This window comes from Pseudonaja textilis, chromosome 7 (genome assembly GCF_049901715.1).
Source record: "Pseudonaja textilis isolate UNSWEBS1 chromosome 7, rPseTex1.2, whole genome shotgun sequence".
NCBI lineage: Eukaryota > Metazoa > Chordata > Lepidosauria > Squamata > Elapidae > Pseudonaja > Pseudonaja textilis.
Window position 1 is genome coordinate 16,511,621 of NC_141996.1, and position 16,806 is coordinate 16,528,426.

General features: G+C 40.0%; 1 protein-coding gene across 5 annotated transcripts in view; it reads left to right on the forward strand.

Annotated features, from left to right (window-relative positions):
• GRIA4 (glutamate ionotropic receptor AMPA type subunit 4) overlaps positions 1-16,806 on the forward strand; it is a 252,621-nt gene that overhangs the window by 222,043 nt on the left and 13,772 nt on the right. For 3 of the 5 annotated variants that reach the window (XR_015744265.1, XM_087937095.1, XM_087937092.1), the window contains exon 14: positions 15,024-15,138. The exons of the other annotated variants lie outside the window; for them this stretch is intronic. Coding sequence is in view for 2 of the 3 variants with exons in the window: in XM_087937095.1 (XP_087793221.1) it covers positions 15,024-15,138 (115 nt within the window). In the remaining variant the exon portion in view is untranslated. The remainder of the gene's footprint in view (positions 1-15,023; positions 15,139-16,806) is intronic. 5 annotated transcript variants of the gene reach the window in all.

Here is a 16,806-nt window from a genome sequence, read left to right on the forward strand (position 1 = left end):
GTATACACTAGTCTGCAGATAGCGGTTAATTGTGGTCTTGTAGTCTGAACACATTCTTATGCTGCCATCTTTTTTAAGGGGCATGACAATTGGGGTCTCCCATTTAGCAAAATCTGTGGGCTCGATCACTCCTTGTTTTAGTAATTTGTCCAGTTCTGCATCCAGCTTAGAGCGCAGAGCAAATGGTACTCTGCGCGGTTTTAAACGGATGGGAACTGCCTGGGGGTCCACTGAAAAGGAGATAGGTGTACCTTTGTAACATCCCAATTCATTGCTGAATACGTCAGCATAATCTGAAAATAGTGAGTTGAGATCGGAAGGTGAGACAGCATGTACTCCCGTTAAGCTAAGGCCGAGATAGGGGAACCAATCTAACCCCAAAAGACTAGGGAGGGCACCGTCTACCACCACTAAAGGCAGGTGGCCTTTGAAGGATTTAAATTTTACGAGGAACTTGCCTGTTCCGAGTACTGGAATGTTCTTTCCCTGATAGTCCCTCAAGGTGAGATGACTCTTCTGCAGGTGCTTTCTGGACAGGCTGGGTCGTATTTTCTTAAGTGTGCTCCATGAGATGATCGAGAGTGCTGACCCGGTATCGACTTCCATAGTGCAGGGTTTACCTTCTAAATAAATAGAGAGTGTGATTTTGTTAGGGGTCAAAAAGGTGTGGTTAGCTTGGTAACACGTATAACAATTTTCTACTTGCCTTGGTGGCCCCTGAGGGGCGTAAGAGGGCGACCTTTGTGGCGTCGCATGTGCTGCTTGGCAGGCTCTGGCGATGTGGCCATTCTTGCTGCAATTGTTGCAGGTGGCGTTCCTGAACCTGCAAGTTGTTCTGGCATGGGGACCCCCACAGAAGAGGCACAACAGGACATGCTTAGGCGCGTTGACGTTTCTAGGTCTAGCTCCTACCTGTGGCTGTTTGAGTGGTTTGAGGTGATGGACCTCTGAGTGTTCGGTGGGGTCCTCTTCACTCACCGCTTCCTCGGAATGCACAGTGACCGGACTGGTCTTGGGTGCGCTCCCTTGTATTTCAGCGGCCGACTGGGTCGCTAGCTCTGCGGCCAAGGCCTCTTCGATTGCTTGGGCGAGGTTGAGGTCCTTCCTGGCCAGCAAACGCCTCTGAAGTCTTAGGTCTCTGACTCCGCAAACGAGTTGATCCAGGAGCATGTCATCAAGGTAGTTTTTAAATTCACAATGGAGGGCGGCGGTTCTCAAAGCTGCCATATATTGATTGATAGATTCCCCGTCTGCTTGTTTTCTCATGCGAAAAGCAAAACGTCTCGCAATCTGGGATGGCTTCGGGGAATAATGATTGGAGAGTGTCTCCAACAGCTCGGACCAAGGGACGCTCCTCAATTCTCGTGGGGCGAATAGCGCTGTGGCTGTATCGAATACTGCGGCCCCGCAGTAACTCAGGAAGTACGATTTCTTCCTGTTTTCTGTGGCATCAGCCAGACCGATGGCGTCAATATAGTGGTTGAAGCGGTTTCTGTAAGAGTCCCACTTGTCTTCATCGGGTTTAAATGGCGGGAATGCTGGATTCGAACTCATGTCGGGTTTTCAGTCTGTTGGTAGACTGACCGACCTCACTGGGGATACAAGGCCCTGAACAAACGAGGCAGCTGCAGCTCGCAGTGCTACTTCAGCTCAGTGCTTTCAGCTCTTGAGGTTCTCTCTGGGTTTTTTCATGCTCTATGCGGTTTTGGCGGCTAAGGCTGTATCGCCGCAACTGACTCCAATTTGAATTTCGCGCCCTTACAAGGGCGTAGGCGGCTATAGCTGTAGCATCGCGCTGACAGCTATTTAAATTGCGCGCCAAGTGCGTTCGGGCGGCTGTGAGCGCAGCACCGAAACTTCACTAACAACAGAATCCGAACATCAGCGGTTGGATTCTGTGCTCAATGCTGGGCGACTGAGGTCCTCAGTGCCCACTTCTCACGTAGCTTTTTTACCGAGCGGGCTACATGCTCCACTTTCACTGCTGCAATCATCGACTGACCGAGCTCTCAACGGCGCGGCTGCGGCTCAGCGTTAGTGTGAGGTTCAGCTCTTTTGGTGTTTAGCTGCTGGTTGGCCAGATCCCATCCTCGTCGCCAATGTTGTGGTTTGGAAGAAGGGAGGCCACACCAGAGCAATGCATTTAACACACTTTATTCAGGGAATAAAGGGGGCTGTCGCGTCTGCATACTAACAAGCAGACCTACCAGCGAACAGCGGCTGGCTCTACCTAGCAGCCGGCTTTTATAGCCGGCTGTCGAAGGGAGCCAGCCAATGGGGGCTGCGAACGCCCCCGCAGGATGAACGGACCTGATGGGGAACTGGCGTCAATCCCAAGGACACAACATGGGGGATAATAATTGGTAATTAATGTGTGGGCTCAGGATTTTTGCTGTTATGAATTATTTTATGATTACAAAGAAAATTTCTCATGATTAAAAAAAACAGTTTGGCTTGGTGTAAGGAAGGACCCCCCCCCACCCAAAAAATTATAGGATAATAAAGAGTTAGAAATATATCTTGTTTTTATATTGAACTACTCCATTGTAGGTATCATCCAGTGCCCTCTTGTGAATTGCTTCACTCTCGTGAGAACAGCTCTTTAGCCAGAAATAGTCTGGTTTGATAGTTGCAGTAATTTTATAGTGAATCATTTAACAATTTATGAGAAGGAGAAGAAGGATTATTCTAAGGTTCAGTTTCATAGTAGAATGAATATCATAGCCAATCTTGAGGGTGTAAATACCCTTGTATTCCATGGGCATTCTGCATCCATGGACCTCTCAAAGCGCTTTTGGAATTACTTCTGTACAATTTTGCTTTTTACTAAATACAAAATAGTAATTTGTCTATGTACTGTGCAGCTTGTACAGGGAATGTTGTGTCTCCAGATTGGCTGCTGTTTTAGTAGTCAGGTTCGTTCACACTAATCCCAATTATTTATGAAGAAAGAAATATGCATTGCTCTATAGGTGTTCTGACCCAAGTCTCGTTCAAATCAAATAAACACAATGTATATATAAAAGCAAACCTTTTTAATGCCATCTCTGTGAATTCTGTTCATTCACAGCAAAGAGTCATTAAAACTAATTGTCCCAGATAAGAGCAAGCCCTTTCAAGGTTGTGAAAGGCTGCCAAGAACACAAGATTAATTGCAGGGAAATATCCAAAACCAGAAGTCTCTGAAAACAAACCAGAATAGACAGGACTTCCACAAGAACTTGGAGTTGAAAGACCTTCTTTGCTTCCTGCAAAGAACCCAACCCCTAAGGGCTGGCTTTGATCCCTTATGGGAGGAGCCATCACCTTGCAGCCTTACTCCTGAGTTGCCCATGTTGCTGTAGCTGCTCTTTCCTTCGAGCAGCCCTGCGTGCATATGCACTGGCCACAGGCTCCTTGGGGTCCTCTGCATCACTGCTGCCAGACTCCACAAGCTCCAAAGGCAGCACCCCACTCTCCGATAGTCCTGGCCCCATCCGTGCATCACACGCAGGCCCCTCATCCAAATCCTCACTCTCAGAGACCTCAGCCAACCGCACTTGCTCCCAGCGAACCACAACAATAGGGTCCAGGTGTCTCATGTGTGGGGGGGGGGGAGGGAGAGAGAGGGAGAGTGTTCATATCACATACAACAGATTGTTTATTCACTACTACCCATTTTAGATTTTGTTTGTAATTCAGCAAATGTTTGGGCAAGTATTTTATCAGTGAGGAAAAAACCATTAGAAATGTTAGGTGATTTTACCCATTGGTGCAATCTAAATACATAATTGAAAATTATTTTCTCTATGAATTTCTACCTATTCCTACGATCTCTACCCTAATTTAAGGTGACAAAAAACCCTCCTTGCCACTAATCTTGAGTCTGTTCTACCTATTCTGAGATGAATTGTGACAAAAGTATTAGAAGAATCACAATGGAATATAGGTTTATAGACCAGCCTAATATGAATGATATGGTGTTTCCTTAATTTATGCTAAGATAGAAAAAGATGATGAATCCTAGCTATTTGGCTCTTTTTGCTACCCTGTTCTGGATGATTTCCTCAGGACATCTTGTGAGGTGAGTGAGACCAGCTGGTATCTTTAAGTGGTGCAAATGGATCCAAGGATTGCTTCTCCTGGGTGTGCTTTTTCTGGAGAGCTTAAATGACCTCTCTGCTAAAGGCTTTCACTTTATGAGCAAGAGTTGGCTGCTGATAGTTATCGCTGAATTTTAACTATTTTCATTCCTCAAGGTGCTCTGGCACCTTGCCAATTTGTAACTCCGGCATGCAGGTATTTTTAATCTAATGAGGGCAGCTTTTTGCAAGCAAAGAAGCTTTTTGTATTTTTGTACAGGTAATCCTTGACTTTCAACAGTTCATTTAGTGACCATTCAAAGTTACAATGGCACTGAAAAAAAGTTTTTCACGCTTACGACCATTGCAGCATCCCTACTGTCATGACAGGCCAGGCAAGGAGAAGCGCCCCTTGATGTGAGTGATGTCAGATTGGCTATGTGCCCCCAGTCACATGACCACCAAACCACACCCATCAACTGAGCCACGCCCACAGAACCGATTGTTAAAAAATTTGAATCCCACTCCTGAGTTTATCTATGTTTGCAAGGGGCACCAGAGAACAGTTGATCTACGACAATTCACTGCGGCTAACTTGCCATGGTCAAGGGACAAGAGTTATACTAATATTGAAGGAATAGTGGAACAGAATTATTAAACAAAAGGATGCCAAAGGAGAGACAAAATGAAATGTGAATGACAAAAATTAAAATATTTTTAAGGATTATTTTAAATAATTAAATTGAATTGTCCCATAGCAAGTTGTCCTGTGGTGAGTTGGCCATGGTGAGTTTTCCAGCAGGAAGTTGGCTGCAGCAAGTTGTCCCATTCTGGATACAGTTACACTGCAAAGCAAACCAACGATGCCCCTCCTGCAAAGATTGAGCAGGTGGTCTTGTTTTAAGCCTTTTGATATTATTTTTCATTTAAGTGAGAATCATAAAGCTGAGGCTACCTAGAAGCATCAACAGGAGGATAATATCATGCTCACATGAAGTGTTTTAATCCATTTCAGTTTGAACAGTTTTATTTCTATGAACTTTCCTAAAAAATGTTTATGTACTTTAACCTAGACTCTGTAACTGTTTCACAAAATTGTATATGGCTGCTGGCCAGTATCATAATAAAGGTAATTATTTGATATTGAGGACCTGTTACTATAGGTACCGTGTATGTTAATTATGCACATACATAACACAAACCCATGAAATCAGTAGATGTAATGGTACACATATCTGTTAGGCAACTATTAGACAGAATCAGAGCAGCCAGGCATATTACATTTTTATAATCGCCAATGCAAAATATTATTTAAATTTACAGGAAGTCCTCATTTAGCGATCACAATTGAGACTAACAACTCAGTTGTCAAGCAAAGTGGTTGCTAAGTGAAACTAAGACTGTGCTTAAGATCTTACTTCAACTTTGCTTTGCTTTACAGACTTACAAAGGTCATAAATGTGAGGATTGATTGCAAAATTATTTTTTCATCAGAATTCAGAATAGCACTGTTGTAAGGGACATTGGAAGTCTTCTAGTCTGGGACTCTGTACTATTTTAGACAAATGGCTGCCCAATTTCTTCTTTAAAGCCTCTAGTGTCTGAGCACCCATTACTTCTGAAGGCAAGCTGTTCCACTGATTGATTGTTCTTACTGTCAGGAAATTTCTCTTTAGTTCTAGATTGCTTCTCTCTTTGTTCAGTTTCCATCCATTGCTTCTTGTCTTGCCTTCTAGTGCTTTGGAAAATAGGTTGAGACCCCTCTTTTTTGTGGCAGCCCCTCAAACATGGGAACACCGCTAACATATACCTCTAGTTCTCCTTTTCTCTAGACTAGACCTACAGAAATTCCTGCAACCTTCTCCATATATTTTAGCCTTCAGTCCCCACAATCATCTGTTTGTTCTTTTCTACACTCTTTCCAGAGTCTGAATATCTTTTTTATATTGTAGTGACTAAAATTGGATGTAGTATTCCAAGTGTGGTGTTATCAAGGCATTATAAAGTGGTAGTAGCACTTCTTGTGATCTTGATAAGATCCCTCTGTTAGGGCAGCCTAGGATTCATCATAACATCATCCTACAGTTGCTATATGAGTCACTAAACAAGAATTACCTGTATGTTCAAAATATAAAAAGAAAATAGCATTTTTCATGCATAGAGAAGTAAAAACAGGTGCAATTTCTGTGTTCATTCCATGGCACAAAACTTGTTTTCCTCTTGGCAGAAGGTATAAAATGCAATTATATCTAAGGCAATTACTATATTTGCACATATTGTAGAATATCTTTCAGTCCTAAGGGTGAAAATGTGCAGAGATAAGTGTTTCAAAATCTTTTCATTCTATTGTGTTGTTTCAAGTATATTATTTATCCATTATTGGATGTTAGCAGAAATTGCAAAATGCAGGTGTTTGGGGGAATATTCAATAATGCCAGCCTATTAGGTGCCAATGTGATGTTTTATTTAATTGGGTATATATTTCCATATAGCGATAAGCAACATGGTATCTTGGAAGATTATTAGATCAAAAGTGTTGTGGACATAGCACTTTGAAATAGGCTGTCAAAATAGTAGCGGAAACACTAATAACAGAATAACAGAGTTGGAAGGGATCTTGGAGGTCTTCTAGTCTCACCCTCTGCTCAAGCAGGAAACTCTATACACATGATGCCGAACCTGTGGAACGCAGAGCTATTTGTGCCAGCACGCGAGCCGCAGGCAAACTTACTTCACTGCATATATGCATGCCTCGCAGCTGATTTTCAGCAGGTTTGGGGCCTTTTTCAGCCTCCCAAAGGCTTGAAGAAGACTTCTGCAGGCTTCTATAAGCTTTGTAGGCCGAAATCTAGCCCCGTTTTGTCACTTCTGGTATTTTCGGAAAAACAGGAAGTGATGAAATGCGGCTAGATTTCAGCCTACAAAGCTTGTAGAAGCCTGCAGAAGCCTTCCTCAAGCCTTTGGCACGCCGAAAAAGGCCTCAAAGCTGTGAGGCACAGTGCAGGTAAGGGGGCGGCGGGGTGGGTGGGTGGGATTGTGCGTGCATGCGTAGGGAATGGGGGGGGCGCCTTGCCTTCTGGGTGCTGGCACGAAAGCATGCACACAATTTTTGGCACAGGAGACAAAAAAGGTTAGCCATCACTGCTCTATACCATTTCAGAGAAATGGTTGTCCAATCTCTTATTTAGAACCTCCAGTTCTGTAGCATTTACAATTTCTGGAGGCAAGTTGTTCTACTAATTAATTGTTCTAACCATCAGGAAATTTCTCCTTAGTTCTAGGTTGGTTTTCTCCTTGATTAGTTTCCATTCATTGCTTCTTGTCCTGCCTTCAAGTGCTTTGGAAAATAGGTGTTGTTCTTTGGGGTAGCCCCTCAGATATTGGAACACTCCTATCATGTCACTCTAACCCTTTTCATTAAACTAGACATACCCAATTCCTGCAACTATTCTTCGTATGTTTTAGCCTTCAGTACCCTAATCACCTTTGTTGCTTTTCTCTACGCTCTTTACAGAATCTCAACATCTTTTTTCATATTGTGGCAGCCAACATTGAATGCAATATTCCAAGTGTGGTCTTACCAAGGCATTATAAAGTGATATTGACACTTCATTTGATCTTGATTCTATCTCTCTGTTAATGCAACCTAGGACTGTGTTGGCTTTTTTGGTAGCTGCAGCACACACCACTGGCTCATATTTAAGGGATTGTCCACTAGGACTCCAAGATCCTCGTGACTACTATTGAGCCAGGATGCTTGCCACAGCAGAGTCAACACAAGATGAGCTGTCTGAAAGGTCCCACCAAGCCTAGGTATGTAGAACACACTTAACATGAATTAGAGAAAAATAGAATTACTCTCATAGGCTATGGGTTCTAGTCAACAGACATAACTTCTTATAATTTTCCCTTTAATCATAACACATATTTCTAAATGAAAGTTTCTTCCTACCTTTTCAAACTTGGAGGTCTTATTATGCAGCTTTAAGACAGTTTAGATAAACCATCTGCTCTTTACATTTCCCCTTCATCTTTTATCTCTTTATACAGCTTTTCCTATAACAAGGTTGGACGGCAATAAGGCTATACATAATTTACAGCCTACTTTCAGTATTTCTAACTTATTTCTCCACCTGTAAGCAAAAGCCTCTGTGTTTGACAGATTCTGAATCATTATATGTATAATGTTATTTCTACAATAATCTCTCCTCTTAGAGTTAAGTAAGAGCATTATTATGTTTGACTAGTGTCTCTCAAGCTTGTAGGAGGTTGTCTTCTCTGATTCTAGAGTACAAAGCTGCTGAATTCATCGCCTTCTTCAAGCTAAGTCAACTCTTTTTCCCATCAATGCTTCTGCCACTTTTTAGTTCCTCTATCTCAGGGATGTCAAACTTGATTTCACTGAGAGCCGCATCAGGGTTGTGTTTGACCTCGGGGGCCAGGGTGGGCTCAACATCACTTGTGTCAGGGGTGCCTGTGGTGGCCCCAGCAGTCTGCCAGTGAAAACAGGCTCCTGAGCTCTGTTTTTGGCTGTGACGGCCTCCTACAACCGTCTGCCAGCAGAAATGGAGTTTGGGAGGGCTGCCTGCAGCCTTCCCGAGCTCCAGTTTTTCTGGCAGAGGCACCGCAGGGTGGTCCTTTGCTATTTCCAGGGCAGCCCACAGGTCATATCTAAGTACCTCACCAGCCAGATCCAACCCTCAGGCCTTGAGTTTGACACCCTTGCTCTATCCTGAGAACATTTCTGTTTGTGTATATGGCTTATCTCAAGGGTCTTCAAACTTGGCAAGTTTCAGATCTGTGGACTTGAACTCCCAGAATTCCTGAGCTAACATGACTGGAGGAGGAATTCTGGGAATTGAAGTCCACAAGTCTTAAAGCTGTCAAGTTTGAAGACCCCTGGCTTATCTGCTTAGGCTGGTTCCCTGATAGTACTTATCATAGTACCTGAGTAGTGATCGTGTAACTCGTGTAGTGTTCTACTTGCATTGGAAGAGCCGTGGTGATGCAGCGGTTAGAAAACAGTATTGCAGGCTAATTCTGTCAACTGATTGCAGTTCAAATCTTACCAGGCTCACGGTTGACTCAGCCTTTCATCCTTCTGAGGTTGGTAAAATGAGGACCCAGATTGTTGGAGAGAATATGCTGACTCTATAAATCACTTAGAGAAGACTGAAGCGATATATAAGTTTAAGTGCTATAGCTATAACTGAAGAAGCAAGACAAAAAGGATCCACTTTCATTTGTCCAGACCCAGGGGAATAGTTTGGCCATTGATTCAGCTAATAATATCTGATTTGTAATAGGGACAGATGGCATGATCTTGACTTTTGCCTGCGGGAGTATATAATCTGTATGAATTTTTCCATCTTCTGTGACAAAGTTCCATAAGATTAGGGTGGCTGTACAGGTAATCCTCGAGTTATGGCTGTCACGGAGCCTGGTCACTAAGCAAGGTGCACATTAGATCACCTCGCTTAATGATTCCCATCCCAGTCTCACTGATGCAGTCATTAAGCAACTGTGCAGGTCATGAAGTGGACATGGGGTGCCTTGGGAAGGAGCCTCCTTAAAGAAGCATTCCAAAAGATCGTGAGGAAAATCATCTGCTTGCTGAACAGCATGAAGCGGCCTTTGTAGGAAAAGCTAAGCCTCCCATCAACTGGGCACCTCTGTCAGAAGCTGCAGAAAAACAGAAAGGTAAGTGGGATGCTTCTAGGCCCTGGAAGTGGCTGAGGAGCAGGTGAAATCCTGAAAGTTGCAACATCTTTACATGTACTGAGTTTCCCCCAGGTGGCTGAATTGTCTGGGTTGAAAGCAGGTCCATGGCCCTGGAGACCTAGTTAGAAAGAAGCAGACCCAAAGACTTAGAGAACCCGTTGGCCAGATGTGGGGGGGAGATAAGTAGGGGGACATTACAACATCCTTACATTCAGTCCTGGGGCAAATGACTGTTGGGGTGCTACAGCTGCCATAACTTTGAAACAGGGTCATAAGTAGCTTTGGCGAGATCCAGCATAAGTTTGAACAGTTGATAACTGACTATTCATAAGTCAAGGACTATCTGTACATTTCTACCTAGTAACTGAATAATATTTCTAAATTTATATTTAGAAATCTGGTTAAAGCATGATTGTGAAAATGCAGCGCTAACTGATTTGACATACATTGCCTGGAACCCAATTGCCCATTGCTGACAGTAAAAGAAATTCCAGATTACTTACTAAAGTCTTGGTCAAACGAAGCTCGGTGAACTGTTGCTAGTGCAATGCAATAAAGCGTCGGTGTATTATGAAGATAGCACATTTATTTTACTACTATGTTCAGTGAGAAAAAATGCATGAAGTTTCCCCAACATTTCAATTCAAGAAAACAGGGCTGTATTTTCTGATTGGTTCTATGCAAGGAGGACAGATGAATATGGATTCTAGATCAGTGTTTCTTAATCTCGGTAACTATAAAATGTGGATTACAAGTCCCAGAATTTCCCACCCAGCTGACTGGACAGGAAATACTAGGAGTTGAAGTTCATATATGTGAAAGATTTTAAGGTTGAGCAACAATGTTCTAGATTACAAAATACAATTAAGCAGGATTGTATCTTTCAGGAAAAAAAAACTTAAAGAGATCTCTGAAGAAAATTGCAAATACTTGATTTTTTTTTTTTTTTTTGTAAATGTTTTTAAAAAGCTTTCTATATAGACCATGTTAAATGTTGGCTGAGAAAAAAAAATGGCCAGAACTTATTTATTTTATCTCTTCAATTGCATCTTCATAGCTATTAAAAAGCAGTGTGAAATGAATGTGTTTTTTACATGGCCTACTATATGTAATAAGGAATGCAATGTAGTTAGATTGTTTAACCAGTTTAAGCTTAATTGCAGAATAGACATGCTTAAAATTCTCATTTATTTTTCCATTACCTTTTATTTCCATTATTTCCCTTATTTGCTGTGAAATTGTTTATGGATATGGCTAATCACCTACTAAATAACCCTCTCATAAATAGCCTTTTTAAAAAAATAATAATAATAACTACCAGTGTCAGAAGCCAGTTGCAAATTCTTTCTTAAAAATTAAAACTTTTTTCTTCCAATAAAGATAAAATTTGCCCAAGATGAATATGGCTTTTTTAATATGCATGTTTTATTCAAAGGGAAATTGCTATGTCCAACAAATATTTCTAATTATCAGTTGATACAGTACATCACTAAATACTCAGGGAACTGATTTAATTGAAGATTCTACCCATTTTTTATTCCTTTTTGCCGCTCCTTTTATTCAGCATCCAGAGAATAATTTTCCATCCAGAATTCTAACAGGAAGAGACCTTAATGTGACAACACTAATCATTTTTTTCAGAAGCGTGTGGAGAACAAATTTATATCCTCTCACCAAGTACAGTATAGTACCTGCAGTAACAGAGTTAATAAGTATATCCATAAGATAGGAACATCCAGTAACTTGTGGGTGGTTTATATCTAATAAACTATACTGTATGCTGATTTTTCAATCAGTGATCTTTTTAAATATCTAAACAGGATATTAAATTCAGTGTGAAAGTCTTTTCAGTAGGAGTCCCCAATCAAGGGACTATCTGTTTATTAATAAATGATAATTTAGAGTATATTTCAGACTAATATCCCAATAAGACTGAAGAGTATTTTGCGGTAATCATGTTTCTTATCCTCCTTTTAATTTCCAATGGTTAATATACCAATTAGAAAAAGGATATGAGTATCTTACCAAACTAATCAATATCCCAGAACAAAAATAACATATGAAATAACTTCTATGTCATGTGAAACAATCTTGTTCTATAAATACCATAACTAGCTGACCCTATCAGATTTCTTTGAAAAAAATCACGTGTCCAATAATTCAAAACAATAAGATGGAGTCAAAATCATTTTGCATGATTGTGTCTTCTTTCTATAGATTTAAAACTAAATCAGTAACAATTTTAAAATCCATAGAAATGCTAACATAGATGCAAAATGGTCTTGGGCATTCACTCTCTTATTCTATGGCCCTCTGTACTTTTGAAGATGTAATTTAATGGATGCCAATGGCAATTATAAATTAGTATTCTATGTTCATCGACGAGAGAGGCATGTTGGCCTGGGGTGGAGCTCTCACCTCACAATTAGGAGGCCGCGAGTTCAATCCTAGGTAGCAGCTCTATCCTAGGTAGCAGCAGATACTTCTCTCTCTGGGCACAAAGAGAAAATATCTGCTGTGAACTCCATGTAGACAACAGGAAGGGCATCTGGCCAGTAAATGCTCAGCTCCATTCAGTCGCCCTGACTCCACCTTAATTCAAGGGATTACAGGATCATTAAAAGAAAACTATAGGTTTATTTAAAAATCTAGCATGTCCTTAGACCCTAATACATGGATCCAGTTAAGAAGCATTCATTTCTATTAATACACCTGCTACTTCTGCTTTTTTTAGGGACTGTCAAAAATAAGTTTGTTTGTCATTCAACACCAACATGTTAAGCTTTGATATACTGTAGCTATTCTGATCGCTATATATTTTGTGAATACTACACATGGGTTGTGTCAACCCAGGTTTAGCATTTTGAATGAACTCAATATTATGCATTCATTCCTACTTTTCACTCTACACATTTGATGCTACATAGCATGGATGTCCTCGATTCTATATTACTCCTTTTAAGGTGGGAGACTGTAAGAGGACATCAAATGAATTTCTTGGCATTTATACCTAGTTTTCCAACCTTATTCAACATTCTACTGCATTACATTCAAAACATCCCTTAAAATGGTGTTTTTCAGCTTTTGCAACTTTAAGGCTGCATGTTGCTGGGAAATTCTGGGAGCTGCAGTCCACATCAGTGGTGGGATTCAATTTTTTTTACTACCAGTTCTGTGGGCGTGGATTGGTGGGCGTGGCAGGGTAAGGATACTGTAAAATCTCCAGTCAGAAGTGGTATTTGCCGGTTCTCCCAACTACTCAAAATTTCTGCTACCGGTTCTCCAGAACTGGTCAGAACCTGCTGAATACCATCTCTGGTCCACATATATGAATATTGCCAAGGTTGACAAACACCGTTTTGGATTAATAGAAGCAAAATTCAGATTCCTAACACAAGGAAATAACTAAATTTTAAAAAAAGATTTCTCTTTTGCCGAATTTTCATTATTGTCTATGATCACTGAACTATGAATGTTCTGACTGGATTGTTTGCCATTCGCGTTAGATTTGATTTTTAAAAGAAAAAATATAGCATATAGAATAGGATGTTGGGGTTTATTTTAAGCATAATAGAAAGAAAAAGGTTGAAATTTGACACTTCCACTACAAAGCAGCACTTCAGTGAAAATACTGGAAGGATTGAGTGAAGGTTGCTAGAATTAAAAGTACTGTCATCCAAACATTTAATTGGAATCCATAACATCCTTCATTTAGAAGCAATGAATTCTGGGATGAAAAGAACCAAATAAACAATTTCAGCCCAGTCTTTCCTTTTCTCCCTTCTCTTTGGATCACATACCTTAATCTGACCCATTGGATGAAACTAAACTCACCTAGCGGTTTTCTCCTTAAATAACATATCATTAATACAACATTCTACAAACTGGCCTGTTGAATTCAAAGGGTGGATAATTCAATACATTGTATGTTGTCAGTATTTTCTCACACTTCCAAAGCCATACAACTTTGAATCATGTGCCCAATTCTTCTCTTGGGAAATAAAGTTTTAGATAGCCACCTTTCCCTAGGACTTCTATAGATTATTGCTGCAATAATAATACCTACTCCAAATCATTGCTGTCGATTTGTATTTTATTTACCTCAGGTTTCTCCGCTCTGATATCCCTAAATGCAGGGGTCTCCAATCTTGGCAACTTTAAGCCTGAAGGACTTCAACTCCCAGAATTCCCCAGCCAGCAAAGCTGGCTGGGGAATTCTGGGAGTTGAAGTCCTTCAGGCTTAAAGTTGCCATGGTTGGAGACCCCTGCCTAAATGGATTATAACATGGGTTATAAAATCTCAGAATTCCCTTGGCAGCAGAGTGCAACCTCTGAAGAGGCACAAAACTGGAAATTTAGGGCTAGATTACCAGACTCAATAGTTCTGACCACCTTCAGCCTACCTCAGTATCTTGTCCTGGTTTGTCATTCTGCCCTTAATGATGAAGCTGGGTTGAAAACAACCATGCTGGCTGAGAATTCTGGAATGGAATTCCTAATAGAAAACATCAGACCCGGGACAAATGTTCCCTGACAGAATGTAATAATAAGTACTTTAATTCTCTGTTCATTAATTCATACAAAATTAAACCTATTTTAAGTCACATTGAGCAATGTGAATGCTTAACTTAACTTCACACGAGAAGCTATGATATAAAACTCTCTGGAGATTTGCCTCCTATGTAATTTTAGCAATAGATAGGATGCATATGTCTGGCTACAATAAAATAAAATAAACTCAGCTTCTAGGATGAAAGCAGGCAATTCCCATTGATGGAATTTACCAATGTTGCTGGTAACAATTAAGTCTCTTAACTGCTTCCTAGGAAATTGAAAATAAACTCAGATCGCATCAGAGAAGTTCATTTTACCTTTTCTTACAAAATGCACACACACATACACACACACACACATACATATTCAGATTAAATATTGAATGTGTGTGTCTGTGTGTGTGTGTATTTTAAAATTGAATATTTGTTCTTGAGTTAATTACCATATGGGAAAAACATGATCAAATAGCTTTGTTAGAGTGCTAAACCATCAAGTTTATTTCTTTTAAAATGCCCGAAATGCATATTCCCTCCACAAATTTGCTTTCTCTTTTTTTTACAGGACTCTTGCAACATATGAATGAGAGGTTTATTTAGTGCATAGATAAAACGCTTTTTTAAATCCTCATTTCTTCTAACATCTTAACAGCTATGCAGTTTCTTACAAGATATGTTTTATCGTTTCAAGAAATGCTGTTAACCTGGCAGTTTTAAAACTGAATGAACAAGGCCTCTTGGACAAATTGAAAAACAAATGGTGGTACGACAAAGGAGAGTGTGGCAGCGGGGGAGGTGACTCCAAGGTTAGCTTCAATGTCACCAAAGCGGGTAAACAGAACTGTTGAGTAATTGGTGCGTCTGCTGTGGTTCTTCCTTTCTACTCGCCAGACCCAACGATGTCCTGTGGCACTGCGAATACATTGCCAGCCAACATCCAGATGTGTGCAATTACTGTCAAAGCAAAAATATTTGCATCCTAACAAATTTCTTTTTCACCAAGGCCAGCTGGTTCGTCTTGAAGTCCAAATTGGAGTTTTTCTTGTCATTTTGGCAATTGCTCAAGAAATTCACTTTTTTTGAAAAAGTGAACCATTCAGGAATAATATCTATCTCCAAAGTAAGTTTCCTGAACCTGAAGATAGAGGAATGCTGATAAGTTAACATGTGGCATAGTTACAAATAATTAGTTTAACAATAAAGGGCTATAGGCTTAATCTCACCCCTAATTCTTTTAAAGAAAATAAATCCCTTTCATCGTGTATCTTTTATCAAGTATTTTTCTTGCCCTAACATAATTCTTCGTTAGGACAGATTTACATAATGATGCCAAAATGACAAACTGTATGCTGTGACATCACAATGCAGGCTCCACTCTTTACATGCTTGCACAATGCAAGTATGGAAGGGATCAATTTTATATCACACATATCACCTGTTATCTTTGTTCTGAGGCTATGCATACTATGTTGGCCCAGGTCAGGTGAAAACAGATACACAATCTATGACATGCTAATCTTAGCTCTTAAGGTTGGTTAGATCTTGTGGGTGTCTTATGTTGTGTTAGTATTTTTAAACACAATTCGGTTCATAGAAGGTTGAATGTATTATGCAAACTCAGAAAAAGGAATTAATGACATCTGATTTCCAACGTTTCTTTTAAAAATTAAGCTCTATCCCTTAAAACACTTTGAACATCTAAAATTAAAAAGTTATGATTCCACACATTAATGTCATATGAACATACTTCTCCTTGGTATCATTTCAACAGCCTTGTACATTTATAATTCAATTTTTTCTTACTTTGCTGAATAATAGATCTTTACATTATAGTATTACAATTACTGATATTAGTCATCATTGAATTCAGAAACAAATCATAGTCTCATTTTAAAATAGTGTAATTGTTTAAAGCTATATATAAGCTGTTTAATTACTGAAATTCCAAACAAGCTACTAGAATAAGAAATTAAGGTAGATAGTAACCAAGCCTTGTACAAACCATCCCATATATCCTACTTTCTGAAAAATATAACAATTGAAAAAGACTATTGCAATAGATACATATTGTCTAAGTCTAAGTACTTTTACTTAGCTGTAGATCCCATTGAATTCAATAGAATGTATTTTTCATAAAATCTGTTTTGGCTTGCTAGCCTAAACTGCTCAGCTGACAATTTAGTGGTAGACTTCTTTTGAGGATAATAGCTAGGCATCCATTTATATATTTAAAAAAATAAACAAAAGCAGGAAAGTTCTCAAACTGTCTGACAATCCATTAACACGTATTAAGGATTATTGAAGCCAATAGTTTTGGGTTTACAGTAATTGCAGACAAATTATTTAAAACTTCACCCAGCAGGACGCGCCCATTACTTGAAGCGATGGAGCAGGTCCCATTGGTATAGCTGTCTCTGATCCTAGGCCTTCTCTGTACATGGTGTAACCACCACTGTGGCCTGTGCTCCATCACT